At 30.2% G+C, this 14,818-nt stretch overlaps 1 protein-coding gene across 1 annotated transcript; it reads left to right on the top strand.

The window, feature by feature from the left end:
* The first annotated feature begins 1,389 nt into the window (after window positions 1-1,389).
* On the top strand, window positions 1,390-10,262 carry LOC112765655 (fimbrin-2). Its single transcript, XM_025811535.3, has 14 exons — window positions 1,390-1,849; window positions 1,946-2,116; window positions 2,928-3,172; window positions 3,262-3,433; window positions 3,762-3,800; window positions 3,882-3,950; window positions 4,250-4,366; window positions 4,899-5,110; window positions 5,741-5,896; window positions 6,084-6,283; window positions 6,609-6,766; window positions 7,336-7,432; window positions 7,983-8,074; window positions 9,877-10,262. Exons 1-14 carry the CDS (start codon window positions 1,763-1,765, stop codon window positions 10,054-10,056), a joined length of 1,995 nt encoding a protein of 664 aa, XP_025667320.1. The 5' UTR covers window positions 1,390-1,762; the 3' UTR covers window positions 10,057-10,262.
* The last annotated feature ends 4,556 nt before the right edge of the window (window positions 10,263-14,818 follow it).

Genomic DNA, 14,818 nt, shown 5'->3' with positions numbered 1-14,818 from the left:
ACAAAATCATAATAATTATAACCCTAAACTTAAACTAAAATCCTATACTCTCAAATCTTTAACTATATAAGCTAACCCTTACCCCCTTAAATCATAAAATTTCATACTCTTAAAAGTTAATTTAATTTATTTTAGAGATATAAATTAATTAGTTAATTTTTTTTTTAAAAATTTTTCCCACACAAAGAAGTAACAAAACATGGGATTGAATTGCAAGGAATGCCGAAAATATCTCATCCTTCTAAATACTTTCAACCATCTTCAATATAAATTAAAAGAGAATTGGACTATAACTAAATATACTATATTTATTGCACTATAATCAGAAAATAAAATGGACAATTTGATACTTTGTTGATATATTCCACCCAATTGTCATGGATTTTGATCCTCTAAATTTTGAATTTTATTTTAGAGAATAAAATGTGATTTTCTACTATTTATTTCATAGGTGGGATCAAGAGAAAATATAAAAGAAAAAGCATTTAAAGATAAGAAATCACACTTTATCCTCTAAAATAAAAATTCAAAATTTAGAGAATCCAAATTCAACTATCATACTTTTAACTAAATGTGTTTTTAATAAAATATTCATTTCATAGTATGACTTTTTTCTAATTTTTTGTGGTAATAAATATTTTATTCAATAAATATATTTCATTAGTTAATATTTCAATTATATTACACAATATAAATAAATTGATTATTGATTTATTACAAAACAATTATTTCAATAAACTCAAAATATATACATTAAAAAATTATTAATTATTATTTATTAAATCAGTTGTGAATAGATGTTTTTTAATATATCAGAATAAAAATTATTGATTACAAATCTCAACTTAATATGGTTATTTAAACGGTGAACAATTTTTTTACAATATTAAAATATATAAAATCGTGCATTCCTTATTAAAAGGCTTGGTTACAAGGCTTTACTATCTCACATATGACTCCATCACAAATATTACTAGCCATTGTTAGGACAAACTCTGCCAAGTTTAGTCAAGCTGCTCCCTACACAAGGAAAGAAGAGTTAGGTATCGAATAACCATTCTACAAATGAGAATATCTTTATCTCTTTATGAAATAACATCTGTATGCTATAATCCACCAAAAATTTATGTTAAATATAATTTAGAACTTCAAAACTCCTCCTTTTTATATGGTTTTCTGTTTTTTTTTTATACCAGTTAATCAAGTCCCGTAATACAATAAATTAACAACTTCAACCATAACACTTGAGTTTTTGACATTACGAGAGTTTTTTATTTTTTTATTTTTTTGGTTCTTGAGATTACGAGAGCTTAAATGAATTAAAAAAAGACACGGGATTAAACTTTGAAAATAATGTCTTATTTCTCTAACGGCAACAAAGGGCCCCTCGCCAGTGTTACAAGGAACTTAGAAGTTAGGACTTAGTGTACAAGGACCTTCTTGCAATAATTTGAATTTTCTCTCTCTCCTAAACAACTTTGAAATATGACAGCTCTTCCCTGTCCCAAAGTGTTTGCTCTTCTTCTGCCTTCTTTTCTAACACACTCTCCTACCCGTTCCTACTTTTTAATAAGCTTAATGGATATTAAGAGAAATGGTAAAGGGAAAGCGAAAGCTAGTAAGAGAAAAAATAGATCAGATACATAGGCTGCTTTTTCTTCCGAGTTCTGATCTCTCATCGCCCCTATAATTCTTTTGCATTAGGAAGGATCATAAAACAGGAGAACCAAAAGAAACTAATTCAAATAAATAAATAAATAACATGTCTAGTCATTGGGGCATTCTTGTTTCAGATCCATGGCTCCAAAACCAGTTCACTCAGGTGGAGCTTCGCAGCTTAAAATCCCAAGTAAGTTTTCATGCTTTGTTGTAAATGTTTTGAGTATCGCTTTCTTCATCGCATCATTGATTATTTTCTAATGATTGTTTGTGGATGTGGGGGCAGTTTGTAAGCATGCGGAGGGAGAATGGGAGGCTTACTATTGGCGACTTAGCGTCCAAGATGTCAAGGATGAAAGTTGTGGGAGAAAATCTAAGTGAGGAAGAGAGAGCATCTTACCTCAACAATTTGTATCCCAACACTGACGATGATGTCGACTTTGAGTTGTTTCTCAAGGTATCTTCTTGTTATTATTGAACTGGATTCAGTGTAATCCTTTCAAGTATCAAATCCTTTATTTATTTATTTTTTATTAGAAGAACTATATCCACACAACAGATCGCGTTTTAGTTCTATCATTTTCCTGATCTCTTCCAATCTTTCATATCCGTTCATTTTCGTATGTCTCGGAATTGAGAGTCGGGACTCAGAAAATGTAAGAAATTAAAGAAACTGAACTCACATGAAAAATCAAAAAAATTTTTTAAAAACTATGATTGTCATTCTTTTAAAAAAAGATATTTTAATCTAATAGATAAATAAAAAATATTTTTATATTATTTTATCTAAATCTATTTGATAAATAAAAAAAGAAATATTTTTACATGAAATATTCAAACATTAAATTATTTTTATTTTTTCAAAAGATATTTTAAAACAATTACTTAAATAAGATCATTTATTAGAAGCTCGTCTTAGAGTTAGTTTGACTTTCAATGCACAAAGCTTCTAAAACTGGAGTTATAAATTGAAAACCGAAAATGCACCAACAAAAGAAAAGAAGAGAACTGTAACCATATTTACATGTTAGAATATAATACGCATTGAAAATAAATTACACTATATACGGTGGCTGATTTTAGTGGCTTATTTTGGTTTACAAATAGCATTTTTGATATATATATATATAAACACACATAGGATTACCGTGTAAAAACTTTATATGGTACATCAAAAATAACCTCAAATGAGGCTTAGTACACATTAGCATGGCTACGACAAAGTTTTATTTGAGTGATAACAGATGATAGTGTTATAATGATGGCAGGTTTACTTAAAACTACAAACTTTTGCAAGTTCAAGAACTGGAAGTACTGCGAAGAACTCCTCAGCATTCCTGAAGGCTGCTACCACCACATTACTTCACACAATAAGTGAATCTGAGAAGGCATCATATGTTGCACATATAAATAACTATCTTCTTGGAGGAGATGAGTTCCTCAAAAAATACCTTCCAATAGATCCTTCAACCAATGACCTCTTTGAAATTGCGAAAGATGGTGTTCTTCTTTGGTAGTATAAGCTTACTTTCTTCCGTATCTTACATTTTACTTTCTCTGGCAATGGCTTTGGTTGCTAATGCAAATTAACATTTGTTGCAGTAAGCTTATTAATGTGGCAGTTCCGGGGACGATTGATGAACGCACAATCAATACCAAAAGATTACTTAATCCATGGGAAAGAAATGAAAACCACACGCTTTGTCTCAACTCTGCTAAAGCAATAGGATGTACTGTAGTCAACATTGGCACTCAAGACTTAATTGAAGGAAGGGTATGTTTGAATTGTATACCTTTCCAGTTTTCACATATCAAGGTAGCATTATCACTGACATGTAATTTTTTGGAATAACTTAATAGATTATGTTCAAAATGAAAGCCTTTATTTTTCTTTGTCACAGATGTATTTAACTGGATTTAGTACATACTTGCTTGATTGTGTTTAATCATAGCTCAAGCTTCAAAGCAGCATCGTTTCAGCCAAATTATGAGCTCAAATGTTCAAATAAGAGGACTAGAAATTTCCTAAGAGAAATAATTCCATCTTCTGTTTTACTGTTGGGATATTCTTTCTATTCAACTTAATTTTTGTTTCGTTTCAGCGTCATCTGGTGCTTGGATTGATTTCGCAGATTATTAAGGTAAAATGATCACTAGAATGTTACTCATAACCTCTGATTTTTGAGATTCTTATTGGTGTCGGTGTGCTAACTGCTAAACAGATACAATTATTGGCAGACCTGAACCTAAAGAAAACTCCTCAGCTTGTGGAGCTGGTCGATGATAGTAAGGTAATACTCATGGTAGCGTCTATGGTGCCTATGGCGGTGACTATACACGTATTGTTAAAATTAAAGTCACACTTTTTTTTTACATCTTGGTAATACATTTTCTTTTAGTTTTTTAAATTAAAAAGCGTTGTTAAATAGTATAAAAGTGTTAACTTTAATTTTATGACATCGTAGCCACCATAATCATCATAACATAGACATCATAGACGACACCTACTTGCTTGGTTATCTTTATCTTTTCTATATTCATTCATTTGATGTATGTATCAATATAACCTTCAGAATTTTAAAATCAACAGGAAATGGAAGAGCTGATGAATCTTCCACCAGAAAAGATCTTGTTAAGGTGGATGAATTTCCATTTGAAGAAAGCAGGGTACAAGAAGATTGTCACAAATTTCTCCTCTGATGTTAAGGTAACTAGTAATTTTTGAAATCACAATCTAGTCATGCTTTCCTTTGGTTGGGATGCTTAAAAACTATTTTCTTGCACCATAAGTTTTAGCGTCACTGAAGTAGAATAAAATCTTATTCGTATACCAATTTGGGATTAGTTAAGGTGATAAATACTTTGGTACTTAACCAGTGGTCTTAGATTAGTAAAAGTGATAAAACATTTATCAAATCAAATCAAATCTCTATAATAACATCTATGACTTCTCTTAACTTTTATTGGTTAACATATGCCGTTCTTACATGTTAATAAAACACCATTAAACATTTATTTTGTTCTCCAGACGATATTAAATAGTAAAGAATGAAACATTTACGTTATAAATTATTTAATAAATAAGGATACTAACAATTATCAATTCATGATTTCTGGTTTCTTTATTAGGGTTCAAACAATAAAGCTATAGACATATTTGGTATGCTCATAAAACATTTAGGTGGAAATACAAAAGTTGTGTAATAGGCATTTGAACATATATTGATATTCCCTTGCAGGATGCTGAGGCATATGCTCATCTTCTAAATGTTCTTGCACCTGAATACACAAATCCTTCCACATTGGCAGTTAAAAATCCTTTCGAAAGAGCAAAGTTAGTGCTTGAACATGCAGATAAGATGGGTTGCAAACGATACTTGACTGCAAGAGATATAGTGGAAGGTTCCCCAAATCTTAACCTTGCCTTTGTTGCACATATTTTCCAGCACAGGTGATACTATTCTTTCTCTTAAGCGATATATCAGAAGTTCAAAATGCTTCAAATCTTATGTTGACCGGCTATATTGTCCATGACTCTCGTATTCTTCTGTTTGGCCTGTGACAGAGACACAGACATGTATTAGATCCATATCAAAATGGGCAAAATGTCTCCAACAAATTAAAATTTACTCAATTTTCTATTCACCTGTAAAATGGGGACAACAGTGACAAAGATAGACACAACTTTTATTTGTTTTGGTTTGATTGCCATTTTTTGTGTTAAGACACTTACCAAACATGGCTTACTAACTTACACTTTGCATTTGCTCCTGGAAACTTCCGAATTGTAAAGCCAAAGTTATGGTGTTTGTTCTTCAAGCTTAATTTCTTGGCACAATTAAACTCTAAACTTGTCACCCGAAGTTTAGCTGAACTATCAAATTTGATTACTTCACAAATAGGAATACAAACTTCTTTAAACATATTGCTATAGGCGCCCTTGCTCATCGTGTCGTTTAGTGTCTTTGTGCACCAATATTGAATATGAACTTGATTGCCAAAGTATATTATTTTTCTAGAGTCTTCACCTTAACTATATATTCACGGTAACTGAATTATCTATCTTCTTAATATCTTATAGGAATGGACTTTCAACCCAAACAAGACAGAATTCGCTGCTTGAAGCACTGCCAGATGATACACAGGACTCAAGAGAAGAGAGAGCCTTTCGCCTCTGGATGAATAGCCTTGGCATTTCAACATACATCAACAATGTCTTTGAGGATGTCAGAAACGGGTGAGTTAGCACTAAAATTGGGTCTACAACTCATCCTTGAGTAAATGAGGTGTGAGTTAGCCCAGTGTTCAATATCACGTATCTACACATAACAGATAACACAAATGTTGTTGATTTCTCCCAAAACTTGCTTCATCTTCGTCTGAGATTTTAATCTCTTAAGCCGGAGGGTGCTGCTTATTTACAGGTGGGTACTCTTAGAGACTCTTGATAAGGTGTCACCTGGGATCGTTAATTGGAAGATTGCCAACAAGCCTCCTATTAAGATGCCATTTAAGAAAGTCGAGAACTGCAACCAAGTTGTGAAAATAGGGAAACAACTTAAGTTTTCGCTGGTAAACATTGCTGGTAATGACATTGTGCAGGGATATAAAAAATTAATACTAGGTACGTTGCTGATTTCTCAGTTGATTGATTAAACTCAAAACTTTGTATCTTGCATGGAATGAGAAACGGTAGAGACTGTATTACTATTTAGGGAAAAAAATTTCTTGTATAGTTTTTAATTGGAAAGAATGAGGAAAATGGAGCAGAATTATCTTACAGAAATTTTTTGTATCTTCTGTCACTATCCCACACTACTAATAAATAGAATAAAAAACTAATATTTTATTTCATTTATGTGTCCACTATATCAATTTCTATGTCTGTTTTTTCTATCCAAACACTAAATGTTTAAAGTCTAATAAAATATTATTAATCTTCTCTGTAGCTTATTTGTGGCAATTGATGCGATATAATATTCTACAACTTCTGAAGAACTTGAGATTTCACTCTTATGGGAAGGAAATTACTGATGCTGATATTCTACAATGGGCAAACATCAAAGTGAGCAGCTCCGGAAGTCAAAGGCAAATGGGTAGTTTTAAGGTACATGGAGTAAACTTGAAAATAGTCCTTCTTTTGTTTTCGATCCAGAAGATTAAGTACTAAGAAAGCCAACATAGACAACTCATAATCTTAACTTTTTGAGGCCTAAGATCAACGTTTTGAATATCGAACCGGACGTGAATAAGCTATCAATGGAAGCCCCTTTTTTACATGAATAATTTCTCTTCTTGAAGTTCATCCGATAGAAGGATTGGAATTAGTTATTTAAAAATTCCGTTCAGAACTTAGGCCTTGGACTTCATAAGAAAACCAGTTTTTGAAAAGCAATAAAGCATTAGATCCATACTAGTGCATTGATTGGCAGTCACAAGAAGACATATTGTTTTTTATTGATGAGTTTTTCAAAGGATTAGTTTTAATAATTTTTTGCAATCTGATGGATTGGCAGCACGGTTTAGGATTTAGGGTTTAAAATTAGAAAAATAATTTATACACCAAAACAACCCAATCACTTTAATTAATATGTGTTGCAAATAATTATCTTTAACTAATATATTTCTTTCATTTTAGGTAGTTATTCTGAGTGTTGTAATTAATTCTCATTTCAGGATAAAAGTTTATCGGATGGAATTTTTTTCCTTGAGCTTCTTAGTGCTGTACAGACCAGAGCTGTAAATTGGGGTCTCGTGACAAAAGGAGTCACCGGTATGTTTTCTTTTCCTTTTAACTCTCAACTTTTCAGTTTGCATTTTCCAAAAGCATGTTAATTACATGATTACCACATGATTTGTAGCAGATTTGATACTTCCATCGAGAATTCCGGATTTTCAAGGCATTCACACTTTTTAGGTAGAGAAAATTTAAGCGAAATCAGAAAAGTAAATTAAGTATGTAAAACATGAAATTGTAACAAATTAAATCGTAAAATTGTTAGACTTCAGTACAAATTTGGAAAATCAATTGACTTAGTTAAAATCATAATATTGGATGATTTTAAGAATTAGATTGAGATTTTAGCTACTATGTTTCTTCAAACCATTTTTTTTTTGGCGTGAAGTGTACGTACACACATCAATCTCCATACAAAATGAATGGTTAAAATGTTGACACCAACATCATGCATGGGTTTATGTATCATTAATTCATTATTCATATCTGCTCTTTCATTAGCAAACTTGTGTGCGTTTATTTTGAACAAAAATTTAGGGGAACATAATAGTCTCATACTTGGTGTACCCGTGTTTATCTTACACAGATCAGGAGAAAAAGATGAATGCCACCTACATCATCAGTATTGCAAGAAAGCTTGGATGTTCTATATTCCTGCTTCCTGAAGATATCACTGAGGTAGTTTGGAATCTATATTTTTATTACTACAATTCCACCAACCTCTTCATTTATCTTGAAAGGGGCAAATCTGGAATAAATTACCAAGGTCACATAATAAAACTAATCAGAGGAGATAAAAACAACAAAAATAAATAAGACTCAATTTGGTCATGAATTTTAACTTGATAATCAGTTTGGTTTTAATCCTAAACTTACGCAATTGGTTTTTTTGAGTTTTATAATCGTGAATATAAGATGTTCATCTCGTCATTAATCTATCTGACAGAATGTTTATGTGTGTAGTTAATTTTCACCGTGATAGTTTAAAATCTAGTTCAGATGATAATAAACGTGCTGAAATCAATTTAGCCCCATAAAAAACATTAATTTGGTCTCTTAAATTTTATATAAATAAAGATGAAAAATACTATTCATACACTAAATAATTTTGGCAGTTAACATTCATATAAAAATATAAGTATTACTAATTAATTATGTATTTAAATTATTTTTTAATTAATAAAAAATGCGTATTCAGTTTTAAGAAAATACTAGTGTCAAAACGTCCTTCATTATAAAGGATGTAGTTAAGAAAATACTAGTGTCAAAACTTGATTTATTATAAAGGATGTAGGCTTAATGAAATTGAATAAAAATTGTTAAATTTACTCCATTAAATGACCTTTAGTGCAATTTAATGCAATGTTATACGTTATCACTAATGACAAAAAGGTTGATTTATAGTTATAAAACTTAGATACAAAATTGAGCAAAGTTAAAATCTAGCAGCTAAATCAATTATGGGATAGAAATTAAGAGACTAAATTGAGACTTTTTTACTTTAAAAACATCATGTATGATCATGTTCGTTCTTGAAACAAGCATAAACTTGATCCTTTAAGAATAAAAAAGGTAAATGTGGTATAGAGGAAGAAATATGATTTTCTCTAAGAAATAAATTTATAGTTTTTAAATTTTTTAAAAAGAATGGAGATATTTTTAAATACTTAGATATATAATTATTTGTGTTGTTACATGACATATTAAGCTTTTGAGATGAATAATTTTATACATGATATTAGAGTTTTTATGACTTATTAGAATTAATTCTTGCTACCGAAAACAAGAATTTATCCTTTTATAAAAAAAAAAAGATGTACAAAATTTATCCTTAAAAAAAAAAGCTCTGATATGGAGAAACTTGTTAAATGTATTCATTTGTTTCCCTACCTTCATTACTAGTTATAAAACTAGACTTATCTAATTTAAAAAGGTCATGTAACAATATGATCTTTGATTATTATAAATTTGGTCCTTGAGATTTTATTCGATAATTAATTTAGTCTTTGAATATTCTGATTTTTTTTTTCCTTCGAAAATCAAATGAGTTCTTTCTATAAGTTTTTAATTTTTTTTTATATGAAAGTCGACGGTCTAGTTATTTTTTTGCCACATTCATTATAAACCGTTGTTCTCATATATATAACATTGGGAAATTCACTATTTCAAAAAAAAAAATTGGGAAATTCACATTTGAAAATTCGCAAGAAATATTTTTGTTACTACGTATTTTTTTCCTTTTGACAGAAGATACTACGTTTCAAATATAAGAACTTATAGTCACCAAAAAAAAAAAATATAAGAACTTATTATTTAATTTCTATAAAAGAATCTTTTACATGATCGACAAAATAAATTGTTGAAACAAACCTCTTTATGGAAATGATAAAGGAGTAGTATTTGATAATGTGGTTTAGAATTAAATTTAAAGTTTATGTAATGCATAACCGTTGCCCCTTTAATTTTGTAAACATGTTCAGGTGAATCAAAAGATGATCCTTACATTAACAGCTAGTATAATGTACTGGTTCTTAAAGCACCCTAATGAAGAAAGAGCAGGCGGAAATTCAGACAGTGAGACTGGGAGTCAATTGGAGACTACATCAAATTCCACCGTGGATGACTCTGCTTCTGATTCATCAGCAGAAGACAATGTTTAGGGTACATGTAAATATAATGACCTTTTTGTGATAAATGATTGTTATATGATCCATAAAAATATAATATCAAAACCCAAGGTTTTTTTGGGGTCAGGAATGAAACCCAAGTTGATCAAAAGATCAATGACACTAGGAAAACTAATGTTGGAGAGTAAATTTTGGTACAGCAATTGTTGGAGGGAATCCAAATTTTTTTACGTCCTGCAGACTTTCTTTCGGTCGGAGGGGGAGGGGAGTATTGAGTTGTTAGTGGGTGTGTTTTCTACAAAATTCTAAAAATTAAATAAACAAAAAATATATTCTAATATAAATTTTATAAACATACAAAAAAATAATCAGTATAATTATATCTTAATTTTTAAATTTTTATTTGAAAAAATTGTGTTCTTTTATATCCTTTAATTATATATATACACACACGAGTTCACTCTTATAATCTCTTATATTTTGTATTATCTTTAAGCAAGGACGGATGTATGAATATCATTGTGGGGGCAACCGTCCCCACTACAATTTGAAAATTTTTTGAGTAATATATGATAATAATATTTAGGGATAAGTATGGTTTTGGTCCCAAAGGTTTTCAGCCAGAATCGAAATCGTCCCTCGTCTAATTTTCGATTTAGAATCATCCTTAACGTTTTTTTTTTCGTATTAAAATCGTCATTTTTATTTTTCTGGACAAAAATACTCTTACCACTACCAACACAATTACATCCTCCACCACCACCACCACCAACACCAACACCACCACCACAACCTCCACCAACACCACCACCAGCACCAGCACCACCACCAACACCACCACCAACGCCGCCGCCGTCCCCCACCCCCACCTACCCTTCCCCCCACCCCCACCCCGTCTCCCCTTCCCCCCACCCCCCATCCCCACCGCGCGTCCCCTCCCCTCCCGGTTCCCTTCCCCCCACCCCCACGTCCCCTCCCCCTCCCCGTCTTCCCTTCCCCCCACCCCCTACCTCCACCTCCACACAGAGAAGCAGAAACAGAAAATCAATCCACCTCCCACATTCACCTCCACCTCCACACAAAGAAGAAGAAACAAAAAATCAACAAATTCAAGCACAAATTTAACACAAGCAGAAACAGAAAGCAACAAATCAACAAATCAACACAACTAAATCAACAAATTCAACAGAGAAGCACAAAGCCAAATCAGAAATTCAAATAATCAGATGCAAAAGGCCAAGCAGGACCACTGGCAAACTTATTATCAGAACCCATAACAGCAAGAAGCTAAAGCGGTGAGGCGGCGAGGAGCAGTGGCGAGGCGGCGAGGAGCAGCGGCGACGGTGGCGCTGGCTTCCCTCAGCGGCTAGGCGGCAAGAAGCAGCAACGCGAGTCCTTCTCCCTCTTCGCGTCTCTCTCTGTCCGATCTATCTCCTCTAGCGTGGGTGGCTGGCGCGACGGTAAGGGTTGGGCAAAGAGATGAGGGCTGGGCGGTGAGGGCTGGGCGTAGCTGGCGGTGAGGCGCTGGGCACGGCAGTGAGGGCTGGGCGCGACGGTGAGGCGCTGTGCACGGCGGTGAGGGGTTGGCTTCCCCTATCCCCTTTCCCTCCCCTCCCCTCCCCTCCCCCTTACCCTTTTCCTCCCCCCTCCCCGATGCGTTTCCCCTCCCGCCAACAACACGTTTTTTTTTTTATGTTTTTAAATTTTATAACTTTTTTATTAAAATAGAGGGTAGTTTAGGAATAATATAAAAAAATTTATTAAAAAAGACGATTTTAATACGAAAAAAACGTTAAGGACGATTTTAAATCGAAAATTAGATGAGGGGCGATTTCGATTCTGGCGCTAAACTTTAGGGACCAAAACCATACTTATCCCTAATATTTATTTGCCCTCACTAAATTATTGAATTTGACCACACAATAATGTTTTATTCAATTTTTGATACTTCATAGTCAATTTAAGAATTTCATATTAGATATTATTATATTATCAATTTTCAATTTAAATAAAATTTGTGTTTTTTTTATAAATCGACTCAAAAGAGTATTATTTATCTTTTTTTTATATTAGTTTTTATTTTTTTTCATAATAACTGCATTAGTTGAAAGAACTTTCTCAATTATGAATATCAATAAGAATTGGCTTCTAATTGTATGAGAAGTGAATTTCTGAATAAGTATTTACTTATGCATATGTAAGAGTAATACTACGCATTCAAGTCTTTTTATGAACTAAGTCTAACCAAATTAAATAATAAGACTTGAAATAATATTAGTCATAACTGATTTTTATTATCTTAAACTAACTTGGATGGATTTGGTTAATAAAAAAAAATAAATAAATATGTAGCATTATCCTATATAAAAAGACAAATATTTCAATTGTATTATTAGGAAAAATATTACTTAATATTTTTAAAATATGAAATCTAAATAATAAAATTCTAAATTATATGTTATTATTAAAATAACTATTTTAATGTTTTCATTTATAAATTAAATATTTTAAAAATTAATCATGTTATATGTACATAGAAAATAACAACCTGTATATATATATTAAAATAAAAAATATATATTAAAATAAATTAAACAATACACATATTTATATATAAATACATAATAATTAATAAATAATTTAATAATTAATTTTTATATACACATAATATTTTTATTATAAAAATTATTATTATTATTATTATTATTATTATTATTATTATTATATTTTGCTCTTATTATCAAAATTTTCTGCATCCGTAACTTTAAGTATTACCAATTCTCTTATTAGTCTTTTTTTTGCAAGCTTTGTATTATTTGCAAGTATTATATTGAATAAAAGTTCACATTATGATAACTTTGTAAAGATTACGTATTACTGTCTTAACATCATTAGCTCGATTCTCTATTAGTATTTATAATTATTTTGTGTGTATGTGTGCACGCTTGAAAATTTATAAAAATAGTTGGTATTAGAGCCAAGTGAAAGTTTAGAATTACATTATTAAGATACTTTTATTATTGAACTGTTACTTAAATTTATGATAATATTTTCTAAAGTTTTTTAGCCTATATCAGAAATCCTTTAATTTTCAAAAATATTGTAACGGTGAGAGTCATTCATACGTTAGTCAGATTAGATAGTGGTCTTGGTAGTAAGTCTTATACGACAGCAGTAAAACCATTGATAAGTTAGAATGGACTCGTAACATGTACCTATGATGAAGGACGATGCCTCGGTTGTTAAGGATTTTAAGTGAGTTAAAGTTAGAGAAAAAGTGTCATGACTGGTCTGTATCAATCATAAGTAAAAATGAAGTTTGTAAAAGACAGGCCTTTTGAAAACAAAAAAAATAATAGGATACACATGTTAAAATACAACTATCTAAGAAATAAGTAATAATAATATTATAAATATATTAGAAGAAAGAAAGTTAAGAGAATACTAAGAAAAAGATTATAATTTTATTCATATGGAGCTAATCTAAGTAGCAGTTAAATCCAATTTTAGATTAGGAATCAAAATCTCCAATTAATGGTCTTATGAGATACAAAATTTAAAAAATTTAAAGATTCTTTAATTACTCTGTTAGGAAGTAATTCTTATAATAGTCTGATATTTTTTAATTGTTATCCCAACTTTACTATGAGTTTGAAAAATGAATATACCTTCAAAACTCTTAAATTATATATTAAGATGTCAAAAGATATTATTGAAAAAAAATATGATTTTCTTAAAGTAATTTATAGAATATATTATAAAATTATGAGAATAAATGACAATTTCACAGTTAAAAAAAGTCATCGAAAGATGAAATAATTATTATTCATGCTATCTCAAAGGTTTATAGTTCAAAATTTTAAGAAGTTCCAACATGACGAGTTATTACAAAAAATTTCTAAAGAATAGATCTTAGAAGATATAATAGAAGAATAAAATTAGAAAATATGAAGGTAAGAGAGGTTATTAGGGAAGATCCTAATATCAGATTAAGGATGCATATATTTCAATCAGTAAGAGTATCAGGTTATTATTAGACAATAGAAGTAACTGTCTCTTGGCATTCTATAAATAACTCTATCATTGTCGAAAAACTAATGGAAATAGATAACATTAGGTCTAATGTAATACCTAAAACTTTTGAAAATTTGATTAACAGTCGATCTCAATTTAAGTTATTCGTTAAAGACTTTAATTTCAGAAATTATTTTATTAAATGTAATTAAATTAAGTTTTGATAATTAAATTAAAATTTTTAACCAACTTTATAATTATTGAGTATTTTTCTAATTACAATTTAAAGTTTTAGAAATTTGAAAATAATAAAATTTTGATTATTTAAATTAAAATTTTATATAATTTTATGATTATTGAATAATATTCTATATCTAAATTATAAAGCTTAATAATCGTAAAATAATAACGATTTTATATGATTTGATTTAAATAATTAATATTTTTGTAATTTAATATTTTATGATTTATGAATAAAGAAAATTAATTATATTATCTTATATTTTTAATTAGAGTATTTGATTGAAAATCAATTAGTAATTTGATACAACAAATGATATTTTTGAAGTAAATTTAAGGGTTTAATTAGATTTCAAATTAATACTCTATATCCTAATTTGATTAAAATTAACACACACCTAAATTAATCTCGAAATCTCCAAATTGAAACTCTAACCCTAACCCTAATTACACTCAAACACACTCCCCCTTCTTCCCAAAACCCTAGCCGCTACCCTCCTCCTTCAGCAAACTCAACACACATAAAACACACACAGCAACA

The sequence above is a fragment of the Arachis hypogaea genome, chromosome 17 (genome assembly GCF_003086295.3).
Source record: "Arachis hypogaea cultivar Tifrunner chromosome 17, arahy.Tifrunner.gnm2.J5K5, whole genome shotgun sequence".
Classification (NCBI taxonomy): Eukaryota; Viridiplantae; Streptophyta; class Magnoliopsida; order Fabales; family Fabaceae; genus Arachis; species Arachis hypogaea.
The sequence above is the reverse complement of the archived record's forward strand: the minus strand, read 5'-3'. Positions and strand labels throughout refer to the sequence as shown.

Coding starts and splice junctions, on each gene's coding strand:
- LOC112765655 (XM_025811535.3), top strand. CDS start 1,763: ATGTCTAGTCATTGGGGCATTCTTGTTTCAGATCCATGGCTCCAAAAC. Junction 2,117..2,927: donor ACTTTGAGTTGTTTCTCAAG/GTATCTTCTTGT, acceptor TAATGATGGCAG/GTTTACTTAAAACTACAAAC. Junction 5,897..6,083: donor TTTGAGGATGTCAGAAACGG/GTGAGTTAGCAC, acceptor GCTTATTTACAG/GTGGGTACTCTTAGAGACTC.